Below are 13,988 nucleotides of genomic sequence, written 5' to 3'. Positions count from 1 at the left end.
CTTGAACATCTACCTCATTATCAAAGATATCATTAAGGTTGTAAATACATCATCTATCAACTAATACAGTATCTGTATAGAGAATAGTCAAAGAAACCTTACAAATCAATAAGTGAAAGACATTTCAATGTTAAAACGAGCACAAGACTTGAACAAGCATTTCACAAAAGACATTCTAATGACCAACATACATTCCAAATGGTGTTCAAAACACTACCAAAAATGCATTTTAAAACCACAGACAGATGTTCAGCAAAATGGTTAATAAATTTAAATGGTCATTATCAACTTACTGTTGCTGAAGATATGAAGAAACTGGAACTCTCATGCACATTATTTTTTAGTTCCTTATAAAACCATAACATACACCAACCCAAGATTACAGCCACATGCTCAAGAAAAATTAGTTCACTGCCCTGTGAACAGGCAGCATTATTCCTGATAGCTAAAAATTGAACAAAATACAAATATCCATCAACAGAAAAACAAAACATTTTGTGATATAGTCATACAATGGATCATTATCAGCAATAAAAAATAAACTACTAGTGCATAGAAAAACACAGATGAGTCTTGCAAACATGCTGAGAGAAAAAAGCTAGACATAGGGCTGAGGTTCAACTCAAGGTTAGAGCACATGCTTAGCATGCACCAGGCCCTGTCTTCAAGCCCCACAAGAAACACACAGGCAGAGCACACGGAAGGACCTGTGCTCCATGCTCCAGGACCACGCTGCCCAGCCGGGCGGGGACTCCCATGGAGGGAATTGCACCAGGGGACAGGAAGCAAGGGGCCCACATGCCTTGAGGCCTGGAAGTGGCATAGCACCCACCTGGTCTTTGAGGAGCTGCCTCAGGACAGCACATGTGGGAAGTGAGAACCATAGGAGGCTCCAGCCAAGGAAGGGTACAGCAAATGTGGCTTCTGCTCCTGGCGCTGCCACGCTGAGATGTATGAGCAGAAGTTCCTCCTCACTGTCTGGCCGGGCGCATCCATGGTGCCGAGGCTTAGACCTCCAGACCCAGAAGGAGGGACCAGGAAGGGAGAGGTTGGGCCAGGGTGGAGCAGGAGGGGGAGGTAGAAAGTAAGGCAGACAGAGAGAGCAAGTCAGAGGAAGACAGTGAAGAGGACAGTAAGAAGGAAATGGAGGAGGAGCAAGAAAACTAGGCAGAGGAAGACAACCAGGAGAGGCTGAGGCTGCAGGAGAAACTGAGGCAGAAAGCAAATCTGACCCAGAAATAGAAATTAAAGCAGAGAGAGTGATCAAGAGAAAGTGTCCAGACCATGGGCTTAATTTGAGCACCTATTGCCAGTAAGACAGTCAACTCATCTTTGTCCAGGTATTAGTATTCACCAGGACCACCAGCTCTCCACTCTAAAGAAGCCTTTAAGGAACTAAGAGTAAATATTGGGCATTGAGAGCTGAGGCCTAGGGTCAGGACTGCTGGGTTTCAATTGAGATGACCTAGTAACTACATGGATTTGTACTTCAAAAGCTAGACTCTTCAACTTGTTGGGAGCTGGTTTTATTCGTCCTTCTTGGTTGAACAACTGTGAGAATCACATGAAGGTATGAACTTTAATCTGAGAAAAAAATACAGTACATACAAAATCTACTGTATAATTTCTGAAAAATCACATGCCTCTGGTCTCTGGATCCCAGGCAAAGCATCCCCTGAAAGTTTATGACCCCACTTTGGCCAGTCTCCAAAGCATCATCATTATTAAAACTAGCGACTTGACTGAGAGTTCTTGGTAAGGGGATATCTGCCTACTTAGAAACAGGAAACCATGATTTTGTCAAATGTTTCCAAGCGGTGATTCCTCTGCAAGGAAGACTCCCTAGGGTAGTGATTTTCCTAATAACTGTGTGCTTTGGATTGCTGCTTCCTGATTCATTGTGTGTGAATCTTGGTAGGAAAGTAGAGGTCAAAGGCCAAATTGGGGTAGAAATGAAGGTTCTCAGGTTCTCTGTCTGGGCTTTTGCTTATCTTGAATCTTGCCTAAGAACAGTGTTTGGCAAGTAGTAGAATTGAGTAAATGTTTGTTGAAGGAATGAATTTACAGATGTATTTGTATTATGAATGCTTACAACAAGCAAGAAAAACTTGTTGTTAATCAAGTTGAGAAGTTTGTGTGATCAGTATTTAGTGATAAGTATATTAGTACATGTTGTCATTGTATGATGATTTTTGCTCCCTAAGACTTACAGTTGCTGGCATTGGGGTATCAAAAATTGTTTTGGTACTGGGAATTGTACCCAGGGGAGCTTTACCACTGAGCCACACCCACAATTTTTTATTTTTTATTTTTTATTTTGAGACAGAGCCTTGCCAATTTGCTGAGGGTTTTGCTAAGTTGCTGTGGCAGGCCTCTAACTTGTAATCCTCCTCCCTCAGCCTCCCAAGTCTCTAGGATTGCAGGCATATGTCATTGCACCTAGCTGGAAAACATATATTTTGATAATGAAGATCCCATGTATTAAGATTTTTCCTTTCTTATTCTTCTTATTATTGTAATGCACACATTCAGAAAGTGTGTAAAAACATGCACAGTAACAATTATGGAGCAAAAGTGATATAACCGCCACCCAGGTAAGAAGTAGAATATTACTAGCAATATTGACACCACTCATGTCCTTTTCCAATTACAACCATCTCTGTCCCCCATAGGTACACATTATCCTGAATGTGGGGTAGTTTCCTTGCTTATCTTTATACTTTCACCAGGTATGTATGCATTCCAAAATTTACTTGAACTTCATGCTATTGGTATTGTTTTTTATTATGCATTCTTTTGAGTTTTGCTTCTTTTTAAAATGTTTGTGATATTCATCCATTGAGTGTGGATCATTTTCATTATTGTATTGAAATACATTTTATGAATATTCCATAAATTACTTATTGACTTATTGTCATAGCTGAACATTTTTGGAGCTTTGGACTATTTATTACATTGTAGGTATAAAGTTCTCACATTTTGCACATTTTCTATTAGATTATGTATCTTTATTTTCTCATTAATTTACAGGAGTTTTCCACATATTTGTTTTTTATTTCTCTGTTGTTTTATATGGGTTTTCAATATCTTCTCATTGTTTTTTTTTAATAAAAAAATTGTTCCTTGGACGATGATTTTAACTTGCTAAGATTTATCAATTCTTTTTGTTTATGGTTTGAGCTTGTTTTGATCTTATTCCACTTAGTGTCAATTTTTGTTAAGTGGAAGTAGGGGTTGATTTCATTTTGTCCCCATACAGATAAGCAGTTGATATAGCAGCATTTATTGAAAAGAACACCTTTGGCCAGGGATGGTGGTACATACCTGTAATACCAGTGACTTCCAAGGCTGAGGCAAGAGATTTGTAAGTTCAAGGCCAGGAAGGGCAATTTAACTGGACCTTGTCTGAAAAAAAAAAAAAAAGCCCTCTATATACTGATCTGCTGTGCCATCTGTTATCTATCAAGCATTGTGAGCATGTTTCTTGACTCTTCTCTATACTTTTGTAGTATATTCCTTTGTGAACAAGATGTTTTCTCAGTTAACCATAGCTTTTAATATCTGGTAGAGCAGGTCCTTATACTTTGTTCTTCTACCAGAGTATCTCAGCCAGCCTTATTCTTTACAGTTTGTAAATAGTACTGTAAAAACTTTTTTCAAGATTTTGGGGTTATATTTTGAATATTGTATTGAATTTGTAAACCAATACAGGGAGAATTAATACTGTTACAATAAGAAGTATTCTGATCCATTTCTTTAGGTTTTATTGCCTCAAAATAATATTTTATGGGCTGTGGAGATAGCTCAGTCGGTAGAGTGCTTGCCTTGCAAGCACAAGGCCCTGGGTTCGATCCCCAGCACCACAAAAAAAAATAATAATATTTTATAATCTTTTTCCTGATTCTTTACATTATGAAGTTTATTTTTAGATATTTCATAATTTTATGGTATCATAAAAATGTTTTTCATTTTTGTTTTCTAATTATGTATATGAATTTGACGAACTTTTTCATAGTGGTTTTTTTGTTAAACTATCTGCTAAATTCTCTTACATATTCTAATGATTTATTTGTAGAATTTTTCTACACATGTGATCGTATTATCTGGAAAGATAGACAGTTTTTGTTTCTTTCCAATCATAATACCTGCTATTCGATTTTTGTTGCCTCACTGTTCTGGATATCATCTTCAGTACAAAGATGAATAGGTGTAATATTAGATATTTGGGCTTTGTTCCTTATCTAGGGATAATTTAAATTTCACAAATAAGTGTGATATATTTTACAGTTTTTAATAAACATTTTTCATCAGATCAAGAAGGTGCTTTTTTAGTCCTAGTTTGAGGTATATCATAAAAGTGTATGTACTTTACTACATATAAATTATATCAAAATTGTATGTATATATATACAAACATATAAATTATTTCAACCTCCCACAGAGCCTTTGTATTATATCTATCAAATTTTACCATTTCAGAAATCAAAGTGGAGAAATTTAAAAGTTTTTTAACTCATTAAAAATAGCAATAACAAATTTATTATATGTTAACTTAACATCTTTATGAAAAATAATTATTTTCTAAAACAAAAAATAGTGAACAGTTGCCTATTGATATTCTCTTTAGTGAGAAGAGTGACATTACATTTTTGCAAATTTCTTTAATGTCTGCTTTAATAAAAAAGACAACTGGATTCTCAAACCTACTTTTGCATCTAATTTGTTAAAAATTCACATGTCATGCAACCTTTGAAAACTATAGTTTACAATTGTACAAGAAAGCAAGTGTAAAGATGATAGTTTAGAATTATTAAGAAAATAGCTTATACCTCAAAACCCTCTTAAATAAGAGAAAAGGGGGATTAATATTTGTTGAGCCCTTTCTACACAAAACTCTATGCTAGGTGCTTTCCATGTACTTCTTTGCTTCTTGCAAGAGATGTTATTGGTTTCTCTCTATCATAATTGACTGAAGGAAATTAGAGAATCACACAGCTATTACATGGCCAAGCTAAGATCCAGGTCTCTCCTATATGTTTCTGTTGACCTTGAGCAAATTACTTATTTTTTTTCATCTGTAAAGTGGGAGTAATTGCTTTTCATTGTCTCTAGGATGATGAAATAATGGATATTAAAGTTTCTGAAAAACTTAAGATCTTTGTCAACCTTAACATCTGGTATCCTTTCATAATCACGTGGGTGGTATATGCCTAGAGGCAGTATGGCAGAATGTTTAAGAGCACAGAACTAGAACTCAGCTGTTTGAATGCAGTTCTGGGCCTTGTCATTTATTAACTGGTGAGTTCATGTAAATTTCTTAATCTCTTTGTACTCAGCTGTAAAATGTGAATGATGCTGTATATACCTCCTAGAAGGATTATACCTGTAATATTCTTAGAACAGTGATAAGCATTTGTAAGCTCAATGTGTTGACTTCTAATATTTTTATGTTTATTTCACTCACTTAAATGAAGAATTTGAAAGCTGGAAATATAGTTTATTGCTTAACAATTGAAACCAGAGTTTCTCAGAATATGAGTATTTCAGTGGAAATAACTAAGCTTTGGTTTCTGTTTAGGGCTAAATAATTTACACAGATCCAAGATGGAATAAGATAACACTAATTAGCATTATTTTAGCAGTCATTCACTGTGCAGGTTCTGTGCACTCAGTCTTGAGTACTTCCAACACACCCGTGGTAATGGATGCACAACAGTGTGACTGTGCTTAATGCTACAGAACTGTAACTTTAAAATAGTTTAAACTAAATTTATTTTTTGTGTCATACAATCTATTCTAATTCATCCTCTCCAAATGCCTATGAGATATTATTTCTATTTTATAAGTGAGGAGACAGATTTAGAAGAATTTAATAACTTGCCCAAAGTCCCAAAGTTAGCTTGCTGTAGAGATCTGAACACTTGTGCAGCTGTGCTCCTAAGAGGAGACCCTCCTGTGGTACCCTCCTCTAAGGCGCAGTTAGAATGGATAAAGTGTATAAGGTTCAAGGATTGTGTCATATATGTAATGAACTGAAAATGTGTGCTTGTTAGAAGCTGCATAACAGTCATTTGTTTGGATGTAATCCTTCATCCCTTGATTTAGGAACATGACTATATTAATAAGCATAAATTTTACATGCCCTAGACATATAGACCAATCACCGATTTATCTTTCCTTGTCATTTGTTTTTATTTTTAGAGGTCAGTTATGAGTTTTTCAAGTTTGGTAATAAAACATATTTTGATACTTCCTACTACCACTAAATTTAATATTCCAGATGTTACATTTTACCTCTGAATTTTAGTTCTTCTGATTGCAGATGACAAGTGCTATACATATTTGTTCTTCAGTAGACTTTTTAATTAGTATATCTTTGATTTTCCTTATTAATAAAAGAAAAGGAGTCTAAAATGCTTCTTTTTCCCATTGTACTTTGGTTAATATTTTTTGGGGGGGTTACTGGGGATTGAACTCAGGGGCACTCAACCACTGAGCCACATCCCAAAACCTATTTTGTATTTTATTTAGAGACAGTGTCTCACTGAGTAGCTTAGTGTCTATGAACTCCCAATCCTCTTCCCTCAATCTCTGGATCCATTGGGATTTCAGGCCTGCACCACCATACCTGGCTGATTATCATTTTAACATTTCATTTTCATCATATTGCTATTTTTGAGGCAATACTCAGTAATGTATTTATCTCCTATTCTGCCAACCTTCTGATAAAGGAATTTCTTGAACAGTCGAAATTGACTTCTGTGATAGAGATACTTTTTTTTTTTGGTACTGGGGATTGAACTCAGGAGCACTTGACCACTGAACCATATCCCCAGTCTTATTTTGTATTTTATTTACAGAGAGGGTCAGAAAGGGTCACTTAGCATGTTGATTTTGCTGAGACTGGCTTGGAACTCCTGATCCTTCTGCCTCAGCCTCTCAAGCCACTGAGATTACAGATGTGGGCGACCATGCCTGCCCAGCTGAGATACATATTTTAAACCAGTATAATCTATCTTGATTTTTCTTCACACCAGTATTTGATAAATGATAAATGGCTAAGTTTAGAGATCATAATTTCTTAACATAACTAAAAATTGATAATTATGAATATTTAACTTATCATCTTGAAGATTTTTATGATGGACTTTAAATATAAACTGATTAAAGATAGCAATCTCAAATTTGGGATTATTCCTCAGGAGCTGCATTCAAGATTATTGGATCAGGAAGACTATAAGAACCGGACTCAGGCTGTTGAAGAACTAAAGCAGGTGCTGGGAAAATTTAACCCTAGCTCTACCCCTCATTCTAGTCTTGTTGGTTTCATTAGCTTGTTGTATAATTTGTTAGATGATTCTAACTTCAAAGTGGTCCATAGCACTCTTCAGGTCCTGCATTTACTAGTCATTCGCCTTGGAGAGCAGGTCCAACAATTCTTAGAACCAGTTATAGCAGCTTCTGTCAAAGTACTAGCAGACAACAAGTTGGTGATCAAACAGGAATACATGAAAATCTTCCTCAAGCTAATGAAAGAAGTAGGTCCTCAACAGGTGCTTTGTTTACTCTTGGAACATCTTAAACATAAGCATTCCAGAGTAAGAGAGGAGGTGGTGAACATCTGCATCTGCTCCCTCCTGACTTATCCCAGTGAGGATTTCGAATTACCCAAACTGTCTTTTGATCTTGCCCCAGCTCTTGTAGATAGCAAATGCAGGGTACGCCAAGCAGCTCTAGAAGCCTTTGCTGTGTTGGCATCATCAATGGGCTCAGGTAAAACCAGCATCCTTTTTAAAGCTGTAGATACTATTGAACTGCAAGATAATGGAGATGAAGTGTTGAAATGCTGTGCAGGCCAGATTGGCTAGAAAAACCCTACCAAGGCTAACAGAACAAGGATTTGTGGAATATGCAATACTCATGCCATCTTCTGCTCAGGGTAGGTCAAACCATTTGGCACAGGGAGCAGATACAGACTGGCTTTTGGCTGGTAACAGAACTCAGAGTGCGCACTGTCTCTGTGGTGATCACACCAGGGATAGCATACAAATGTATGGATCTTACAGTCCAACTGTCTGTACCCAGAGGGTATTAAGTGCAGGAAAAGGAAAAAATAAATTACCATGGGAAAATGAGCAGCCTGGAGTTCTGGGAGAAAACCAGGCCTCCAACTCCAAGGATATAGAGCAGTTTTCACCATATGACCTCATCCCATCTCCAAAATTAAAGCCCTCCCAAGGAATGCTAGTCAATGATGATTTATGTTTTAACAGAAAAAGAGTATCAAGAAACTTGTTTTAGAATAGTCGGGATTTTAACCCAGATTCCCTTCCTGTATGTGCAGCTGGTACTACTGGGACTCATCAGACAAACCTTCCTGGGAAATGTGGACAACTTGGATTTTCACAGATATGTGGTAAAACTGACAGTGTGGATTCTGACTTACAGTTCCTGGGGACAAATAACAGTCATCCAGATAAAGTATATGTTAGCCTAAATATTGGCAGTAAGACCCAGCAAACATTCAGTAGTCAAACAGAGCGTACTTCATCATACTCTGGTCCTGGTCCAAATCCAAATCCAGGAGGCTTCATCCTTCCATCCTATCCTCTCTCATCACCTCGAACTAGTCCTAAGCACACATCTCCTCTTACTGTATCTCCGAAGAGGTATCAAGATAATTCTGTTAATTTCTCAAATTCCTGGCCTCTTAAAACCTTTGAAGGACTATCAAAGCCAAGTCCACAGAAAAAACTCATCAGCCAAAAACCATCTGACCCTACAGGAGAAAATTCTCAAGAAATATCTACTCCAGTTCAACTTATACCTGCCTTGGTGAGATCACCATCTTCTCGAAGAGGCCTAAATGGGACAAAGCCTGTCCCTCCTATACCAAGAGGAATAAACATTTTTGCCCAATAAAGCTGATTTAAGCACAGTGGGACACAAAAAAAGGAACCTGATGATATCTGGAAGAATGAGAAAGATAGTCTTACAATTGATCTTTCAGAATTAAATTTCAGGGATAAAGATTTGGATCAAGAAGAGATGCAGAACTCTCTTAGGTCTCTTCATAATAGTGAAGCTAAGAAAAGAGCAAAATTGAGTGGTAGCACTTCTGATATTGAAAGTCCTGATTCTGCAATGAAGCTTGATTTGAACATGGAGTCCCCATCTCGATCTTCCTCTCCAAACATCAGCTCTTACAGTGAAAGTGGAGTTTACAGCCAAGAATCATTGACTTCTTCTCTGTCTACAACTCTCCATGGAAAGAGAATAATGTTAGACATATATCCAACATTTGGATCAAAGCCTTGTCCAACAAGACTTTCTTCTGCAAAGAATAAAATCTCTCATATTGCTGAACAAAGCCCCAGTGCAGGATTTTCAAGGTCATCAGCAAATTTACAGCAAATTTCCACTTTTGACTTCACATCCACAAATAACTTATCAGAAGATTCAGTAGTAGTTGTTGGAAAAGGTGTATTTGGAAGTCCAAATTCAGCTCCAGCAACCTGCAGCCAGCCAGTAATATCTTCTGTGGAAAATGGGGATACATTTTCAATTAAACAAAGTATTGAACCACCATCAGGGATATATGGAAGAGCAGTCCAACAAAGTATTCCATCATATCTTGATATTGAAAATGACAAAGATACTAAAGTTTCTATTTCAAAATCTACTTATGACAAAATGAGACCAAAGAGAAAAGAAGAAAAAGACCTTTTTGACATTGAAGATTGTGAAAAGAAGGACCAGAATCCCTGGGAATGAATGAAACATATAGGAACTGAGAAAATAGCATCTGAAACTGAAGCATCTCCTGGAGCTATTCCACAGTATAAAGAAAGGATGCCTTCTGTTACTCATAGTCCAGAAATAATGGATTCATCAGAACTACGGCCATTTTCCAAACCAGAAATAGCCCTCACAGAAGCCCTAAGGCTTTTAGCCAATGAGGATTGGGAGAAGAAAATTGAGGGACTGAATTTTATTAGATGCTTAGCTGCTTTTCATTCCAAGATATTGAACACAAAGTTGCATGAAACCAATTTTGCTGTAGTTCAAGAGGTGAAAAATTTACGCTCTGGAGTTTCTTGTGCTGCTGTGGTTTATTTAAGTGATCTTTTCACTTATCTGAAAAAGAATATGGATCAAGAACTAGATACTACAGAAAAGTTTTGTTGCACAAAGCTGGAGAATCAAGTACATTTATAAGAGAAGATGTGGACAAAGCATTGAGAGCTATGGTTAATAATGTAACTCCTACACGTGCAGTTATTTCTCTTATCAATGGAGGACAAAGCCATTTACACATTGCAGTAAGAAGATGTACGGCCCAGCATTTATCAGATGTAGTAGAATTTGTGGAACCAGAACGTATTTTATCTGGAACAAAAGATATGGCTGAACGTTTGTTACCAGCTGCTGCCAAGTTTGCTCAAGACAGCTCACAAGAAACCAGGTATTATGGTCGAAAGATGCTTTTCCTCATGATGTGTCATCCTAACTTTGAGAAAATGCTTGAAAAATATGTTCCATCTAAAGATTTGCCTTATATTAAGGAATCTGTTAAAAACTTACGACAAAAGGGTTTAGGAGAGGTACCGCTAGATACTCCTTCAGCAAAAGGAAGGCGATCTCACACTGGTAGTGTTGGAAATGCAAGATCATCATCTGTTTCTAGAGATGCTTTCAGTTCAGCTGAAAGAGAGGTAACTGAAGTTCGTGAAGTCTCCAGAAAATCAGTTCCTCGTAATTCCTTAGAAAGTGCAGAGTGCGTTAAAGTTATAACAAGTTTATTAAATGCAAAGGACTTTCGTGATCGTATTAATGGGATTAAACAACTTTTATCAGATGCTGAAAATAATCAAGAACTTGTTGTTGGATATATTGTGAAGATCTTTGATGCTTTTAAATCCCGACTTCATGATTCCAATAGTAAAGTAAATCTGGTGGCTATAGAAACAATGCACAAAATGATTCCTTTACTTAGTGACAACTTGTCTCCTATAATCAACATGCTAATTCCAGCAATAGTGGATAATAATCTGAATTCCAAGAATCCAGGCATCTATGCTGCTGCAACAAACGTTATTCAGGCACTAAGTCGGCATGTAGATAATTACTTGCTTCTACAACCATTTGTAGAAAAAGCTCAATTTTTAAATGGAAAGGCAAAGCAAGATATGACAGAAAAGCTTGCTGATATTGTTATGGAACTTTATCAAAGGAAGCCTCACGCCACAGAACAGAAAGTGTTGGTTGTTTTATGGCACCTTTTAGGAAACATGACACACAGTGGCTCTCTGCCTGGAGCTGGAGGAAATATTCGAGTGGCCACAGGTAAATTATCAAAAGCACTTTTTGCACAGATGGGTGAGAATCTCTTAAATCAGGCTGCATCCCAACCACCACATATCAAAAAGAGTTTAGAGGAATTGCTAGATATGATGGTTTTAAATTAATTATGAATCTTTGATGAAATGTGATATGATGAACAAAAACCATTTATGTGATGACAGATGAAACTTTTTTAAAGTTACATTCTAGGGCTGGGAATATAGCTCAGTTGGTAGGGTGCTTGCATCACAAACACAGGGCCCTGGGTTCAATCCCCAGCACTGCATATCTAAAGTTACATTCTGAGTACCTGAACTTCACATCCAGTAAATTAAGTCAATGACTATTTTTATTTGCAGTCTGTGAGTACACATCTGTCCTATATCAACCCTACCACTTGTGCCCATTACAAGGTTATTTTAATTTTAGAAAACTAAAATAATTAATATAACCCAATATTCATGAAATCTGTGGCATGTGGAATGAATGCCATTTTAATATTTTTGAGAAAAGTTCTGCTCATTTGAAACCGCAGTGTGTTGTCCTATATGTACAATTAGATTTATAATTAAAAATATACTTTTTCTTATGTAATCATGTTCTGCTATGTCTCATTACTCAGCCTTATTTTATGACATGGAAGAAAAGTCATTGAACTATGTTGTCACAAACTAACTTTTATGTACTATTTGTGAAAAATGTTTTTCTGAATCAGTCTGCTAATATGTTTATGCAGTATTAGCTTGCTATTGCTGCTGTGTTAATGTAATATATTTGTTTACCTTTTGGATTTAATCATCTGCATAATTGTGAAATTTAACAAGTTATAATAAAGCATGATGACCAAAGTTTTAGAAAATATTAAACATTTAAATACACATTTAAGAAAACGTGCTGAATGTAACCTCCCTATTTTTGTGTGCAAACACTAAATTTTATTTCTGTATGTCCTGACATTTATAAAGGTGTTATTTTGCTGCCCAGTTGTGCCAGGTCTCCTATAGTTTTTCTCAGAATTCTTGGGCTTACCAGTACGGTATGCATCTTTAAAAAAGAAAAGGAATGTTATAAAATAAAAGGATTTATTTCTGTAAAATAAATAAATAAATAAATAAATAAATAAACTGATTAAAGATATGATTAAATTGATAGTCTCAAAATATTTGACTTGTGTTGTCTCTGAGAGAAGTACACTAGCACTTTGCCCTTGATCCTAACATTATTGTCAATAGTTACATTATTTATAATAATAATGTTTATTATATAATTAAAATGTGCCACACACCATACAAGACTTCTCTTGTTTTATATAATTTGTTTTATTGTTTAATGCTGAAATAGATACAAATACTTTTCCAAAATTTTACAGATTAGGGAATTGAGGCACACAGAATTTAAGCTAATTTGCTGACATCATTACTACTATATAGTACCAACATTTGAATTGGCTCTGGAGCCCTCACTAATCTTCACAAGATACAAAATTAGAATAGTCAACCTGAGCCAGATACAATTACAATTCAAAACATCTTGGTAGGTATGAGCATTATTCTTCAGCAAATGAAAGATTATTAATAGGATTATTAATACAATGTGATAGTATTGAAGTTTTGTCTGTGGTTCAACCCCAAACCCATTAGGAATGCAGTCTTAAAAAGCAAATTAAATAGCCAGTTGCAGTGGTGCCCTCCTGAAATCCCAGCCCTGAGTCAGAATCCAGGACACTAAGTCTCTAATGATCTTTTCTGGTTGGTAACATCTCACATATGTTGCTATAACTCATTGCTGGAGGAATTAAGCATTCCTGTGTGATTCTGCTGGGAGAAGACTCTGGAAGCCTGCAGCTGGTTTCCTCTGAGCTTCACCCCCTGTGACTTTTTCCTTTGCTGATTTTGGATTGTGTTGTTCAGTGTAATAAATCTTAGCAAAGAGGGTGACTATATTTTGAATCCTTTGTGTTCTAGCAAATCATTGAAACTGGAAGTGGTCTTGGGACCCCTGACATAGATAGATTAGTGATATTCTTGTTTGTGAGAAGGCAGAATTAGGAGCAGTGGATGGGGATTAGAAAAAATCTTTGACTGACTGTAAGGATAATTTTTTGCCACTTAAACTTTCTTCAGTAGTGGATCAGGCTGCTTTGGGGTAGCATATTGCTCCACTGTTTAAAATATCCTAACAAACTGGGCAAGGGATACACCAGAAGTAATGTGCACATTGAGTACAAGAAGGGTGGATCAATGTTTTGGATGTTTTACTTTAAAAATCTGATTACACAAACAATATCTAAACAGGTTCTCATGATATGAAAATCAAATAGCACACAGTTTTTAAAAGCCCCCCTTGATTGCTTGATTCCTTGAGCCTATCAGTCCCCTTTCTGGACATAGGAATATCTTGTGTAGAATTCAGTGTGAGAAGAGACAGAAAAACCGTATTTTAGCATACCATGTAGTTAATAGTCATGATCATGGCTTGGGTCATCAGTAAGGACTGATGCCATCAGCATACTTTTTAAAGACAGCAGAAAGATCATAACTTATATAGCATCTCTTCCAGGAAGCACACCATGTGGGTTTTCCCATCCCATAACTGTCACCCTGGTGACAGTGTCACCCTGGTCCTCCTCCTGGAAAGTATTCTCA

General features: G+C 36.5%; 1 protein-coding gene and 1 pseudogene across 1 annotated transcript; both read left to right on the top strand.

Moving 5' to 3' along the window:
* Nucleotides 1–646: 646 nt before the first annotated feature.
* LOC124973593 (tripartite motif-containing protein 44-like) lies at nucleotides 647–1,399 on the top strand (annotated as a pseudogene).
* Nucleotides 1,400–7,142: 5,743 nt separating this feature from the next.
* On the top strand, nucleotides 7,143–11,468 carry LOC124973592 (TOG array regulator of axonemal microtubules protein 1-like). The gene is given in 5 exon segments (XM_047537447.1): nucleotides 7,143–7,841; nucleotides 7,843–8,910; nucleotides 8,912–8,945; nucleotides 8,948–10,171; nucleotides 10,174–11,468. Coding segments are annotated over 5 exon segments (4,320 nt in total).
* The last annotated feature ends 2,520 nt before the right edge of the window (nucleotides 11,469–13,988 follow it).

Source organism: Sciurus carolinensis, unplaced genomic scaffold (assembly GCF_902686445.1).
Source record: "Sciurus carolinensis unplaced genomic scaffold, mSciCar1.2, whole genome shotgun sequence".
Taxonomy (NCBI): Eukaryota; Metazoa; Chordata; class Mammalia; order Rodentia; family Sciuridae; genus Sciurus; species Sciurus carolinensis.
This window is presented reverse-complemented; position numbering and strand designations above follow the sequence as displayed.